The sequence below is a fragment of the Triturus cristatus genome, chromosome 10 (assembly GCF_964204655.1).
Source record: "Triturus cristatus chromosome 10, aTriCri1.1, whole genome shotgun sequence".
Lineage (NCBI taxonomy): Eukaryota > Metazoa > Chordata > Amphibia > Caudata > Salamandridae > Triturus > Triturus cristatus.
Window position 1 is genome coordinate 87,628,298 of NC_140593.1, and position 13,431 is coordinate 87,641,728.

General features: G+C 45.9%; 1 protein-coding gene across 1 annotated transcript; it reads left to right on the top strand.

Moving 5' to 3' along the window:
- Nucleotides 1-702: 702 nt before the first annotated feature.
- LOC146788893 (uncharacterized) lies at nucleotides 703-12,871 on the top strand. The gene is made up of 10 exons (XM_085629951.1): nucleotides 703-862; nucleotides 2,074-3,537; nucleotides 4,103-4,195; nucleotides 4,498-4,602; nucleotides 5,246-5,355; nucleotides 6,058-6,252; nucleotides 9,507-9,669; nucleotides 10,931-11,096; nucleotides 11,714-11,808; nucleotides 12,574-12,871. Exons 1-10 carry the CDS (start codon nucleotides 715-717, stop codon nucleotides 12,657-12,659), a joined length of 2,625 nt encoding a protein of 874 aa, XP_085486077.1. The 5' UTR covers nucleotides 703-714; the 3' UTR covers nucleotides 12,660-12,871.
- Nucleotides 12,872-13,431: the final 560 nt, after the last annotated feature.

Here is a 13,431-nt window from a genome sequence, read left to right on the forward strand (position 1 = left end):
ATACAGACAGGAAACACATTGTTTGCTGTCTGTATTTATCTGTAAAAATCAGTAAAAATGAAAAACTGGAAGCCTTACTTATAAAGTCTTCCAATATCTGGCTGTCGCTCCTGTCAGTTGACTCTAAACGTCCAACCAGACCCAGAGATTCAAAATCCCCGTCTTCATTGTTTTCCTTTCCCAGGATCAGCATCTTGTCATCCATCACAGACACACACACACACACACACACACACGGGAGGCCTTGCGTAGGGTCCATCTTACCTTGGGCCTTTCCCTCATCTGACATCCAGTCCTTCACCCATCTCACCCCTGCCTTTCCCTTTGCACATCTCCTGTCTCTACACTATCTCACCACTCAGTATTATCCAGATCTACCTCCAGCTCTTTCCTCACATCCTTTTCCAATCACATCCGCCATCTATCCCTACACCAAACTTAATGTAGGCCCTTTACAGGTCTACCTTCTTGTCCTTTCTCCATCTTAGTTCCTGATCCACTCTCACTTCACCTTCAGATCTTACCCCAGCTTTCCTCCACACCTCACTTCCTGCATGGTAGTGATCTCACTTCCTGCCCATTCCTACTCTCACCTTCTTTCTGTGGCCATCCCGCCTCCTGCCCTCGTCTTTCATTGCCTCACTTCCTGCCCCATCTCACCTTCCACCATTTCTCACCGTATCTTTCCTTCTTGGTCCACTAGGTGCCCTCACCATGGAAGGCTTCGCCTCTGTGTACTACAGTGAACCCTCCGTCATGGGCTTCCTCGCCAACGTCATCAGCGCTTTCCTGGTGGCCCTACAGAACTTCGCTTCGTTCCACACCAAGGTGAACGCTGAAGGGGTGGAGAACATCCTTGCAGGTGAGCATGGGGCTGGCTGTAGTAACAGGGAGGGCTGGGTAAGGACTGCAAGACCCTGGAGGTCAAAGTGAGCACCTAAGGGAAAGCGAGCATCCAGGGAGGTGAGCATACGGGGGGAGGTTGTAAGAAGCAGCTCGCCGTAATGTCTCCAAGACCCTGGGCGCCACCTCTGGTCTTCTTACTTTGGTTCGTTCAAGTTGAGGCTGTTTTCGGGGTTGACTCTGGAAGCTCAGTCCTGGTTGGTTGTCTGAACCCACAGCTTCCTTTTCGACTGTCCTTCTTGCAGCTGTCAGAGTCCTAGGGGCGCTTGAAAGACCTACATTGGCCGCATCTTCAAGCTCCTGTAGTGGTCATGAGCATTTGTCAGGCCCGCCTGGCAGTGCATGCTGGGACTTCACCCTGATTGGCTGCAATGATCTGGATCTGTGGTGGCAGCACAGGGCTGAGAGGTGAAGAGCAGCCTGGACTGGAGGTCCCTGGGTTTGTCATCCTTGAACCTTCAGTTGCTGCTGTCTTGGGTTGGATCCCTCTTCCCCCAGTCTTGAGGCCACCACAGGTCTCTCTCTTTCAAAGAGACATCTAAAAGCCTGGTTCGGATCCTCTCTCATTGGGTTTGGCACTGATGGAATTAGAGTTGGCTGCATTGTTTTAAAATCAGGGCGTGATGTATTGTATCCTCTGGTGTATGTTCGGTGTTAATTGTTTGTGTCGGTATTTTCCCTGCAAAGCCATCTTTTGCAGGTGTGTGCTTTCTTCACGATTAACAAAAACTATAAACAAGTGGCCAAATATTAAAAAGGGTACTGTGGATGTTACCAATGGTTACGAGGTTTAAGGACATTTGTGTGCACACAAACATTTTCACCCATGTACGCACAAAGATCCAAATACACATATGCACAACTCACAAACACACACACACACAGAACCAAACACACACACACACATATAACCTCAGACTAACACAGAGACAAACACAGAAAGACTAACAGGCACATATACAGACACACTGTGCATACCAATGCACGAACACAAATTAATACAAAGACATAGACAGAAATGCAAAAAGTCTGGCAGAAACACACACTACACAGAGACGGACAGGCACAACGTCAGAGACACACACACAGACATAGACACGATCACTGTGCATGCCAGGAGGTCCCGTAAATGAAAATTGTATTTAATGTCTTTCGATTTCTGCTTTGCAGGAGTTCATCTGATTTTGATTGGAGGACTGACACAACTTGTTGCAGGCTTTCTCTGCTTCCGGAAGTATGATCACCTGGGGAGCACCGCCTTTGTCTCCTTCGCTGCCCTCTGGAGCAGCTATGGGGCCACCCGCATCGTCTTAGGAGCCTACCCCTCCATCGTCAACAGCACACAGAATGCAAACCATTCCATTGACCAATCCATCATGGCCGCCTCTCCTCTCCCAGTCACCGAGAGTGCTGTGGCTGGGCTGGTGGCATATACAGTCATCGCCTTCATCCTCTCCTTCTGCTCAGCCACTGTCAACTACATCATGCCCTTCGTCTTCGGTGCCATTACCATCACGTTGGTCTTCGAGGCCATTGGGCTCTTCGGTCAGTGGGCGCTAGTCGTGTCTGGGGTCTTTGAGCTTCTCATTGTGCTGCTAGGGTTCTATGGAGCCACTGCTCTGCTCCTGAAGGGCCTAACACAGAGGTATGTCCTACCTGGCTTCGGCAATTCGCTGTTCAGCGTCTTACTTCTAGGCACCCCCAACAGCAAGACTTCTGGCAGCATCGGGGAGGAGAAGAAGAAGAATTCGAAGTACGCAGAGCCCATGGCGCTGGGAAACATCGCGGACACTGTGGCCGCTTTAATCTTTGCCTTTTACGGCTCTGGGTACATGAAGACCTTCTACATTGGTGCCATATGGGTCAGCATCAGTGCCTTCTCCCAGCTCTGCGCGAGCTACTACAGTTATCTGCGTGAGGACGTCTACAACACCACCAAGTTTGGCCTCCACAGCCTGTTCTGGCTGGTGATATCCTGGGAAGAGTTCACCCTGACCGTTTTCCTCTCGACGGACGATGTGGGCGGGAGCCGAGCGGGCATGGTGGGGAGTTGGTTCTTCCTGGTCACCGCTTGCATCCTCTGTGTCATGTCCTTCAATAGGGACCTTCTGGAGGTGCTACAGAATGCCGGCTTCCTCCTCCTCACTGTCTCCACCATCCAACAGATCCCCCTCCTTGGCTCCCGTGTCTTCTTCGCGGTGGCCTGCAGCCTCTACACAGCTATCTCCCTCTACGCCTCCTTCGCCAGCCTCATTAACTCTATAGCGGATAAAGCTCTGATCCCTCTTGGCAACCAAGTGATGTCATCAGCGACATTTCAGACATTGCTTCTGGGTCTGAGGCGTGTGACCGGCAGATCTAAAGACGGTGACCTTGAAGACCACAGCGCCGGCAGCCAGCTCCCTGATGCTCTGTTCTTCATCTGCAACGGGTTGGCCTCCTTGTCTGCCATCCAGGGCAGCCTCAGTGACCCCACCAGAGCCCACCTCTCCATCCCTTGGGTGCTGATCCCAGGCGCTCTCTTCCAGTTGTACGTCTCCAGGATTGTGGTCCAGAGAGGTCGACGATTTGGGGCGGTCCTGCCCTTCTGCTATGCTGTGGTGTGGGCCACCTGGACCTGGCTACGGTTCGCAGGTAAATATTTCTTTGTTGTTCTAATGCACGTATAAAAATTTATGTACAAACGAAGCCTGTTTTAGTGTCTGTGAGGGCATGATTGTCGTTTTATTAAAATCATAGAGATGCAGGCAGGCCCCATAGTCACATGCTTAGTGAGCAAACCAAGGCAGCAAACAGTATCTCAGAGTTTTCATCAAACAAAGACCAAATATGCCTTTGATAGCATATTGCTCAATATGTATTTAATAGAAAGTGGTTGGCACTAGACATATTAATAGGGGTATGTTTATTAAATCATCAAATAATTCAAGGCTCTACAAGGTGGTGAGAAATAGTATTGCAGCGCAGAAATACATACATGTATGTTGGCACAACGTACTCTACTGTAACAAGAGAAATAACTGAAAAACTGAAACCGTGACATGAAATATAAGATGTTAAAGGCATAAGTACTGTGAAGTGCCTCATATTGGTTTAAGTCATAGATAAGTCTGGTTTTGAAGGAAGATGTTGACATGCGCCAATTCACGTGCTGCTGACTGTGAGTTAACGCCCTGTTCTCTGTCTTTCCCCCTCCCAGGTCCCTTGTTGAATATCGACATTGCCAGTCATGGTGAATTCGCTCTTGGTGCCGTTGCCTTCCTTATCGTCAACGCCTTCCTCATGGTTTTGGGTAAGTCTAATCAGGCGGTTGTTGACGGTCCATCTCTTCAGTGCACGCTGAACGACCAGCGGCCCCAGGAGATGGATGGTCGTCCAACCTTAGTGAGTTTGGATTGATCTGTACGGTTGAATGAATCCATATAATGGTGCCGGTCACATTCCAGCTGTCCACCTATAACCCTCTGTGGTCTATGCGCACCACTTGTGGTGAACCCCCCTTTAATGAGGGAAGAAGGTCACTGCAGCACCAGCCAGCCTCTGATGTCTGTTGCTTTTGGTCCCTAAAGCCCTCTACTTCTTCTCATTCCATAGTCTCCTACGCCAACGTGGTCTTCTTCCTGCTGGCCCTGCTGATGGAAGCCGCCATCACCTGCTTCCTGCTCTTCACCTTGGAACTACTGCCTCTGCCGCTCGAGAGTAAGTGATCAATGAAGAAATGGACATCCCCAGGGCTTTGGGTCGCTCTCGGTGGCCATTGTTAGAGGCAGCTCTGGGGTTCAATTGAGTATCTAGTCCATCACCAGGGCCAACTTCAATTATCAAGGCTCCTGTGTGTTTCTGCAGAACTGGAAACTTAGAAATGTCATTATACACAAAGCAAGCGACTGCATTAGAATTCCCTTCATGCTTGCATCAGTAATGGCTCCCTCCAGAATATAAACTGGACGGAAGGAAAACAAGGAGGTTCACTATCAGATGATTGCCTATGAAATGCCCATCGTGAGATGCACTGTGTCAGGAGCATCTCAGATGTGGCAAAAGCTGCCTCAGTACTACGGGCGTTTAGCAGATGAATGGTGAATCAGGATGAGGCCATGTGGCCTTCTAGGACAAAGCTGCTACTCTAAATGTCTCATCACATGTCCAGCTGAAAGTAGGCATTGCCTGATTGTGTATCAACTCAGGCCTTCAAGCTCTTCTGTATTCGTGGCCCACAGTGATGTACTCATGAATTACCGTAATGTACGTGCTCATGGTATATGTGTTTGGGTTCTGTACTTTTTTCTAAATGTGAGTCTCGGTTGAGTTTGCCTGACTTTGCCTCTCTTTGTTCCTCCAGTTACAGTGTTGGCCACCTTCAGCTCCATCTGCGTCTACGGGGCAGCGGCATCCCTCGGAAACTGCCTCTTCAGCAAGGACCTTATTCCCATGGGACCTCCTCTAGTCAAGGTAAAGTGAGGATGAGCATGATAGCTGCCATGGTAGAGTCCCCTCCACTCAAGGATGTACCCCAACCCCTCTATATCCCTCAGAATGCCCACCAAAGGGCAGTGCCCTGCTCTACTCTCGATACCTTATTGAGTCCACATGAGGGACAGTGCGTGACCCCACATTCTACTTGACAGAGCCCATCCTCAATGTCTTTACTTGACAGAGCTCACCCAGGAACGGTGCCCTACTCCAGTGTCTATACTTGACAGATCCCACCCAGGAATGGTGCCCTTCTCCACTGTCTGTACCTGACAGAGCCCTCCCAGGGACGGTGCCCTCCCTCCATCTGTACCCGAGAGAGCCCACCCAGAGGTTGTGTCTTCCCCCCATCTGTACCTGAGAGAGCCCACACAGGGATGCTTCCATACTCCACTGTCTGTACCCGAGAGAGCCCACCAGAGCGATAGTACTACCCATATCTCTCTGACCGAATCCACGCAGAGGCAGCTGCCTACACTCACACTTTCTCCATTCTTAGCAGATTTGCCCTACCCCCTGGCAGTGCCTCTGACAGAGCCCAACCAGGGACGGTGCACTGCCCCACTGTCTGTACCTGGCAGAGCCCACCCGAGGGATTGTACTCCAGGGATGTGTGTGTATCTCGCATTGGGAGATGTGGAAGACGCTGCTTCAGTCTGTCTCTGCTCTGCATCCTTTTAGGAAATGAAGCCCAAGGAGAAAATCGAAGTGTCCAGCTCCTGCGTATGTCCTGATTCCCGCCGCACCAGCAGTCTCAGGACGATCGCCGCCCTGCTGGATGATGGTGGTGTGTGTGGGGTCCCCACTGACACAGTGTATGCCCTGGCAGCCTCCTGCAAACACCCACAGGCCATCCAGAAGATTTACACCATCAAGGTAGGCATGCGCCACAGCACACAGAGTGTTAAGTTTCCATAAACTGTACAATAGAGAATCTTATTGACTTTGTCATTGATAGGTTCTTGAACGCTCTTTGTTAGGCAAAGTGATTTGCTTGGTGATCTCTGGGTTCCCTTGTTTGTTTTCTCCCCTTGGTACATTTAGCAGCATGAGATGCCAGGATACGCTTCATCCTTTCCAGATGAGCTTCTCATTATGTCATGAGTTTGAGAGGGAGGGCATGCTCTCAGTCCAGCTTCCACTTTTCTTTGTATGATGTTTCCTCAAGAGTCTCCTGATACTACAGTGGAGTCTCCTTATTGCATTGATTGATTCCTCCCCACATTATCCTGGTTCTGTTCCATGTTTCAATGAGAGGTTCAGTGTTCACCATGACCAATAGTGATTTGTGGAGGCTCCTTGTCCTCCATGTGATTGGGACCTCCTTCAGTGGTCTTCAGTCTCTGATTTGTATCAGGACATTATCGATCGGGATGAATCTGAGCCTTTCCTGACTGATAGCATCGATGAGGGTGTTATAGAGTACCACATGCGACACCGAGGTCATACCCAGCCGAGTGCAGAAATCCTCTGAAGCCACGCCTTCTTAGTCCTTTGTGAATATTTCATAGATTACTTTTTGGGACTTCGGTTGATCTTCCAATGTAAGGACTCTATGGGGTTCTTTGCATTCAGCTTGCTTGCTATCTTATGTGAAGATAGTCTCTTTCCCATTTCTCACTTCTGTATGAGAGTCAATTCCTCAATGTTCTCCCATACATAACCCTCTTGCCTAGATAATCAGTATTAGCCAGATCTTCCTTGACTAGTTTATGCTCACCGCCAGGGAGCTATGTGTCAATATTTCAACTATTATTGCCCCATACCATTACTCCATCACAATAACTTCCAATTGCCTTTACTTTGATCCCCTCTCCCTAATATTGTAATGACCTTTACCTCAACTAGATAATTATCCCCAACCATCACTTCACCCCCTCATCCCTAACCCTAAGCCAATCCTAGAGCTAACTCTATGAACTCAATGAAATTTATTTGTACAAAATGTAACTAATATTGCCCCTAACACTGATTCTAAATTATTCTAAATTACAACAAAGTAAATAAATGAAAAAAACGATTCTTATTTGAACTGCAGTTCTAACTGCTAGCCTTAGTTCAATTGAATTTAAATAAATTACATTACATGTTATAATTTTAAAGTACATTCACACTACCTCTAATTTAACTTAATTTAGTAGTAATACCAATAGAAAACTCATTTAAATGAAGTGTAATTTAATTATTTTTGTGTTGCAATAATAATATTAAAGGCCAATAAAATATAATTAAACCAAATCAAAGTAAATTACATGAATTAAAATGAATACTAACTGTAACCCTGGATTGATGTAAATTAAATTAAATTACATTAATTCAGATTGCTGGATAGTAAAATAAATTAGTCTTAACTTTAGCCTCAATGAATGGAAATATGTTATTTAATGAATTTCGTACCAACCCAAATCCTAACATCAAATTAAACAAAATATCATTACAATGAATAAATATAAACAGGTATGTAGCGTTTTTCCGGCCATAATACTAATATACATTTGCCTTTAACCCCAGAGTCTATTGCTGTTGCCATCTTTATTGAAGAACTCACTGCTTCCAGCTCTCGGAGCATCAGAACCATGGGCCGGATTTATGCACACTTTGCGCCATTGTAGTAAACCAAACGTGGTGCAAAGTGGTGCAAAGTGTTGATTTAGGATTTAATTTCCAGCACAAAACAAGTTTTGCACTGATAAATAGGCATAAAGTAACACAAAGTAGCACGATGCGCTGATTTGCACTACTCTGCATCAAGGGGTGTGTCCCATAGGTGGCACACGGGCAATCCAATGCAATCACCCATGGATTTTGATGCAAGGCATATCTACTAAGATTTGTAGACAGGGATTTGTGCCAAAGATGTATGCCTCCCGAGGCAAACATAAACTTTGAGAAATATTTTTCTCTTCAAACTTAGCATGTATGCTGTACTGTACATCACACATACAAGGTTGGAAACGTTTTTAACTATGTTTAAGCAAAGTGTTTTGTAGAGAAAGAGTACCCAGAAATATAAAACAAACTATGCTGAGCTTCACACAGACACTCATGCACTATGGTGCAAGGATGTGTGCATGGCAGAGGGCAACCCAAAGTTCACCAGCACTGGGGATAAGAGCAAAAGCACCATATCTCAATTGATATAACACTATCCTGCTCACTCTCTTTCATGCAGGACAGAACAACAACTTTGGTTACTATGCTACGCTGCATGACTACTAAGTAAATTTGCTCCCAGGTGTCTTTAAGTCTATAATTAAAACCAAGGTGCCATCTCTAGCTGTGGGGTGGAGTAGCACCCAGGCTTAATGTTGACTTTAGTGATGGGCTGGTCTGGTATTATATTTTCTACAGATACGTTAACATGATAACTGAGAACAGCTAAAGAGGATTTAAAAATATTGTAAAAAGCTCAGATTGCAAAGGCCCCATTCATTTCAGGTCTCAAAAACAGCTTCCATTGTCCATTCAAGAATCACTCTTGTGGTTGTCACTGGAAAAGTGGGCAAAGTATTACATGACTTGTCCCAATTATTTTGTAAGAAAAATGTAAACAAGTGTCTACTCAAAGATCAGGAAAGAACAACCCTCTTCAATGATTGTGAAAACCAAGATTCAAATTGACAAACAAAGAGGTCCCTTAGTTTTCCATACAAGGTTCAAAACTTCACCGGTCCTTGTCATATTCTAGATGTTGTCCCCTCCAGTGATCTCTTGTGGTAATCAGCATCCAGTGATCTCTTATGCTCATCAGCATCCAATCCTCCAGTGATCTATTATGGTCATCAGTATCTAGAGACACTTAGATCAATATAAAGCACACACTAATTCTCAGTGGCCCAGCTAAGGGTACTGTCAATGTATTTTAACTCTAGTGTTTGATTTTTATAGATTTTAGTCCACTCCTTAATTGGTATGAATGAGCTTTTCCTTGGCTAGTCACTACTCTGTGTACCGTTTACAAACCAGGGACTGTAGCATTTCAGAAGAAGTTTGTACTATTGATCAAGTGTCACTGTTGCCCCTTGATCCCTTCCCAGGTCATGTGCTCTGATGCTTCAGCAGCGGAGCGGTCCCTCTCCTCATGCTCATCCATCTAAACACCCCCTCTGCTTATCTCTTGTCTGCTTTAGGACCGACCTTTGGAGAAGCCCATCTGTATTTGCATCTCCCACCTCGGCCAGCTGCGGGACGTGAAGCCCCCATTTAGCCCTCTCCTGTGGGAATTCATGGAGAATGTCTACCCTGGGGGCATCAGCTGCATCATTCAGAAAGGAGAGTGGCTCAAGAGATTGGGTGAGTATCATCTCTGCCATCTTCTTAGAGGAAGCTCTGTATGGATTTCCTACTCTAGCGACTTGCAGCTTAGGGATGGAGTCATGCATGGATGGTGCATATTTCAGGACCAATTACTGCTCCATTTCCATACACAATGTGCTTTGCTATCCCAACTATTGATCTCATGTAGTTATGCTCTCACTACTGTCATACACCATCATGGTGTCTAGAGAACCTCTTCTCACTTAACCCCGTTTGAAAACCGTGATTCAAGCTCCCAAATAAAGACTCCTCTGATATGATTGTAGCATACCTAGCTCATGTTTCTTGAAGCACAATGCTCTTGGGAACTCCTTACCTTCCAGGCATTCCATCTATCACTTTATGTGCTCTTCCCCCACTGCCAGATTCACCATACCGTAGTCTAATGCACCCCTTCTTGTGTACAGATCCTCATCTCAGCTGGCTCCTGAATCCATAGAATATGGAGCATACCATCACTTGGATTTCCCAGACCCTCATCTCATTTAGTACACCAAAAACTTGTCCACATTCTGTAAACTCTCAAATTGTCCACAGAAGTGCTTCTCTCTTAGCTCCTGCCCCCCTCTTTCAATGGTAATGCACCCCACTCGAATGGGACATATTCATATCCTCTTCCTCCTATAATCTTAATCTTGGTTCCATCCACACATCTCATGGCCATTACGGGTCCTCATTTCAACCTAGCCCATGCATTGCTCGACCCTACTCTAGTGCACCCCCAAGGTTTCTACAGCACATCATTTCACCTGGCACTTGAATTTCTAAGTCATGGTCCATAAACGCTCATGTTATTGATAAACCCTTGCCTCACTGAACTCCTGCGTCCTTAAACCGCAGCCGATAAACCCCCTGATGTTTGGCAAGAGACCCTCATTCCACCTGGCTCCTACTTCCACATACCATGACCAATCTATCCATGAAAACTAGCGTACACCTCCTCATCTCATCCTGCTCATGTATTCCTTGCTCAGTGGCCCATGGTGACTCCCGGCCCTTGTCTAGTCTGATCTGTAGACCACGGCTCATACACCCACATGGCTTCTCAGGCCCACACCTCAGCTCGCTGATAAAATTTGATCATGACCAATTCAGCTCTATGATCTGCTCTCATAAGAGCCTAGAGGCAAGCTCTGCACGGAGTGCTCTATATAAATATAGTCAGTCAACCACTGACCACTCATTCACTTGAGTCTGAACTGCTGCTAAAAGATGCTTTTGTTTTCTCTCTTTTCAGGGGTCGGACTGGCATATGAGATTGTGGGCACCAAGGACTCCATTATGATCCGAGTGCCAGACCATAGTATCTGTGCACACCTTACGGACATGACTGGCCCCCTGGCTATCACCTCAGCCAACCCAAGCGGGGAGAGTGACAGCACCCACCATGACAATGTTACCTCGTAAGTATAAGTTCAAGACAGAGGTGCTAAAAGCAGAGTGTGGGATAGGCTGTGGGTGGTTTCTTGCTGAGAGATGAGGTAAGAGCCATGGAGGAGTTGGGTAGGGAATGGATATAATGAGAATTGATTATTCTACTGACTGACATGTAAATAACAGAGCAGAGGGTAAACTTTATCTGATATGAACCAATTTTTTATCTAGTTTGTAATAAACTGCAGAGTTGAAGCACATCTGTATTGTAGAGTGCATGTATTCCTAGATAACTGGGTAATGAAATTGTAAAAAGTTCTTTAATACTCCCCATCTAATGATAGACATCCCCTGAATATTTATTATATTTCTCTGTTCAATGAACAGACCAGTCCACCCTGGTGGATTGGAGTTTGTGCAGGGCCACCGGCTAATGTTTACTCACACATGGCTTTCATTCTCTAAATTACCCTGATTGTGATCCACTTTTAATGTATTTGGGTGCAGTTACATTTGTTGGGCTCATTGTAGGCTGTCCTCATCATGTTGATGATCAGAGCAGGTAGATGTTGTTTTCTAGCCCTATGTCAGTTCCTATTACAAGAGCTCATACAGAGGTCTGTGTTTCTCTCCATCTTTGCAACAGGCGTTTGAGTCACAAGTTGGAGGGAGTGCTGTGCGATGGGGACTCCAACGAGTTGGTGGGCTCCACCGTGGTGAACTGCCTGAAGATAGACGAAGGTGAGTCTAGTGCTGGTGCTTAATTCTATCCCATTACTGTTCCCCCGGACTCTAATTTGGCTCAGGATGCCCATCACCAGACTGGGATTTCTAAGCTGGTGACATGCCTCTGTCCTTCTGCAAAGAGAGTTTTAATCAAACACAAGAATGAAAGAATGAGGGACTCATGGAGATATGCTATCTTCAGCAATAAGATTTAAGGTTTTCAGCATTAATGGGTTATTCAAATGTGTAGTTTCCAGCTCCAGGTGGCGCTTTTCAGCCTTTTTACAGAATGCATGCAGCATGAGAATTTACCACATCCTTCATTTGAATAGGTGTGTGCAAAATCATGTAATTTGGTTTGCAAATTTCAAAAAAATTATGTAAAAGTATCTGAATTGTGTAAAATGGGAGTTGCCAGTATCTCATGAAACTTTTTCTGTGAAAATTAATGTGAGGTATTGGCAGGAGACTGGTTCTAGCAGAAACTGTCTCTGACAAGATATTTATTTTGTGCATGAACCAGTGTCTCTGTAGTTGTGCAAAATTGCACACATTTTGCCAGAGTCATTTTAGTTTTGCACAGATCTAGTTATGATCCCACCTCTCACCATAAAAAGGCTCTTCTCTTCTCTGCAAGAAGGAAGAAGACAGGGCTGTTGATTGAGTGCCCTTTCACATTCTAGGAGGGCGAAACCCATCCTTTCCCAACCAGCTCACTTGTCTCCATTGGTTGGTGTTTTGTGGTCTTTATCTGCTGACATTGTGCTTCTTTCTTCACAGGCATCCTGACCATTGTTAGGGAGGGCTGCGTGCCCACTGCCCGCGTCATGCAGACATTTGAGCGGGTGAAGAACGCGCTGGCATGAGGATGAGTGGACGTGCATTGAACCTCGATAAGCCAGTCGTTTCCAAACAACCACACCAACAGAATCAATTCTCAACCTAAGCCAATTTTGTTTTCCAGTTTCCAGTATTGAAATAACCATAACTGAACCTTATTGCCTGGCTGTCATTTAAAGGGATATATGTCTCCGTATAATAAGGCCTAATGGGGAAGGATTTCCAGTAACTGTGTGACTAGGGGCAACAGTGTTTGAAATTTCTGAAGACATTTAGAAAAAAGTACATTTCTGTAAATACATTTACTTGTACTTAGCTTTCACCAAGTCATTAATGCAGAACTGGTTAATAGCAATGGTTATTGTCACTCATCCGGTTTATTGACCTGAATACCAGTCTCCATGGTCTGCAAATCTAGTAGCACATCAATGTGCTCAGTCCACACACCACCCCCCTCTCCTGTCTCACTTAAATGCCATTCGGGTGATGTGGGTGTTGCACCTGAGAGCCTATACCAGTAGTTGCAGACTGCATTCAAAGTAATTTGAATGGCTGTCCGACTCTCAACTTTCCAGTGAATATTGAAATTTCAGGATACGTCTCTGTGTGAGTCACCTTTGACAAACCCCCCACAAAGACCTCTCTCATAATACTGGTTCAGCAGACACAACTCATTCCTTTATGGGAATCGTAGCGCTGTATGTCCACGGGTGCAAGCACTTGGCTGTGGTGTATTTTCAGATACAAACGTCTTAATGCTCATTTAGTTCTGTGCCCTCACACTAATAACCAGGGGTG

What these genes read in the sequence shown, in the direction of transcription:
- LOC146788893 (XM_085629951.1), top strand. Translation starts at nt 715, where the DNA reads ATGGAAGGCTTCGCCTCTGTGTACTACAGTGAACCCTCCGTCATGGGC. An exon ending in ACTGCCTCTGCCGCTCGAGA is followed by an intron (nt 4,603 to 5,245) that starts GTAAGTGATCAA and finishes TTGTTCCTCCAG; the next exon opens with TTACAGTGTTGGCCACCTTC. An exon ending in TGGGACCTCCTCTAGTCAAG is followed by an intron (nt 5,356 to 6,057) that starts GTAAAGTGAGGA and finishes GCATCCTTTTAG; the next exon opens with GAAATGAAGCCCAAGGAGAA.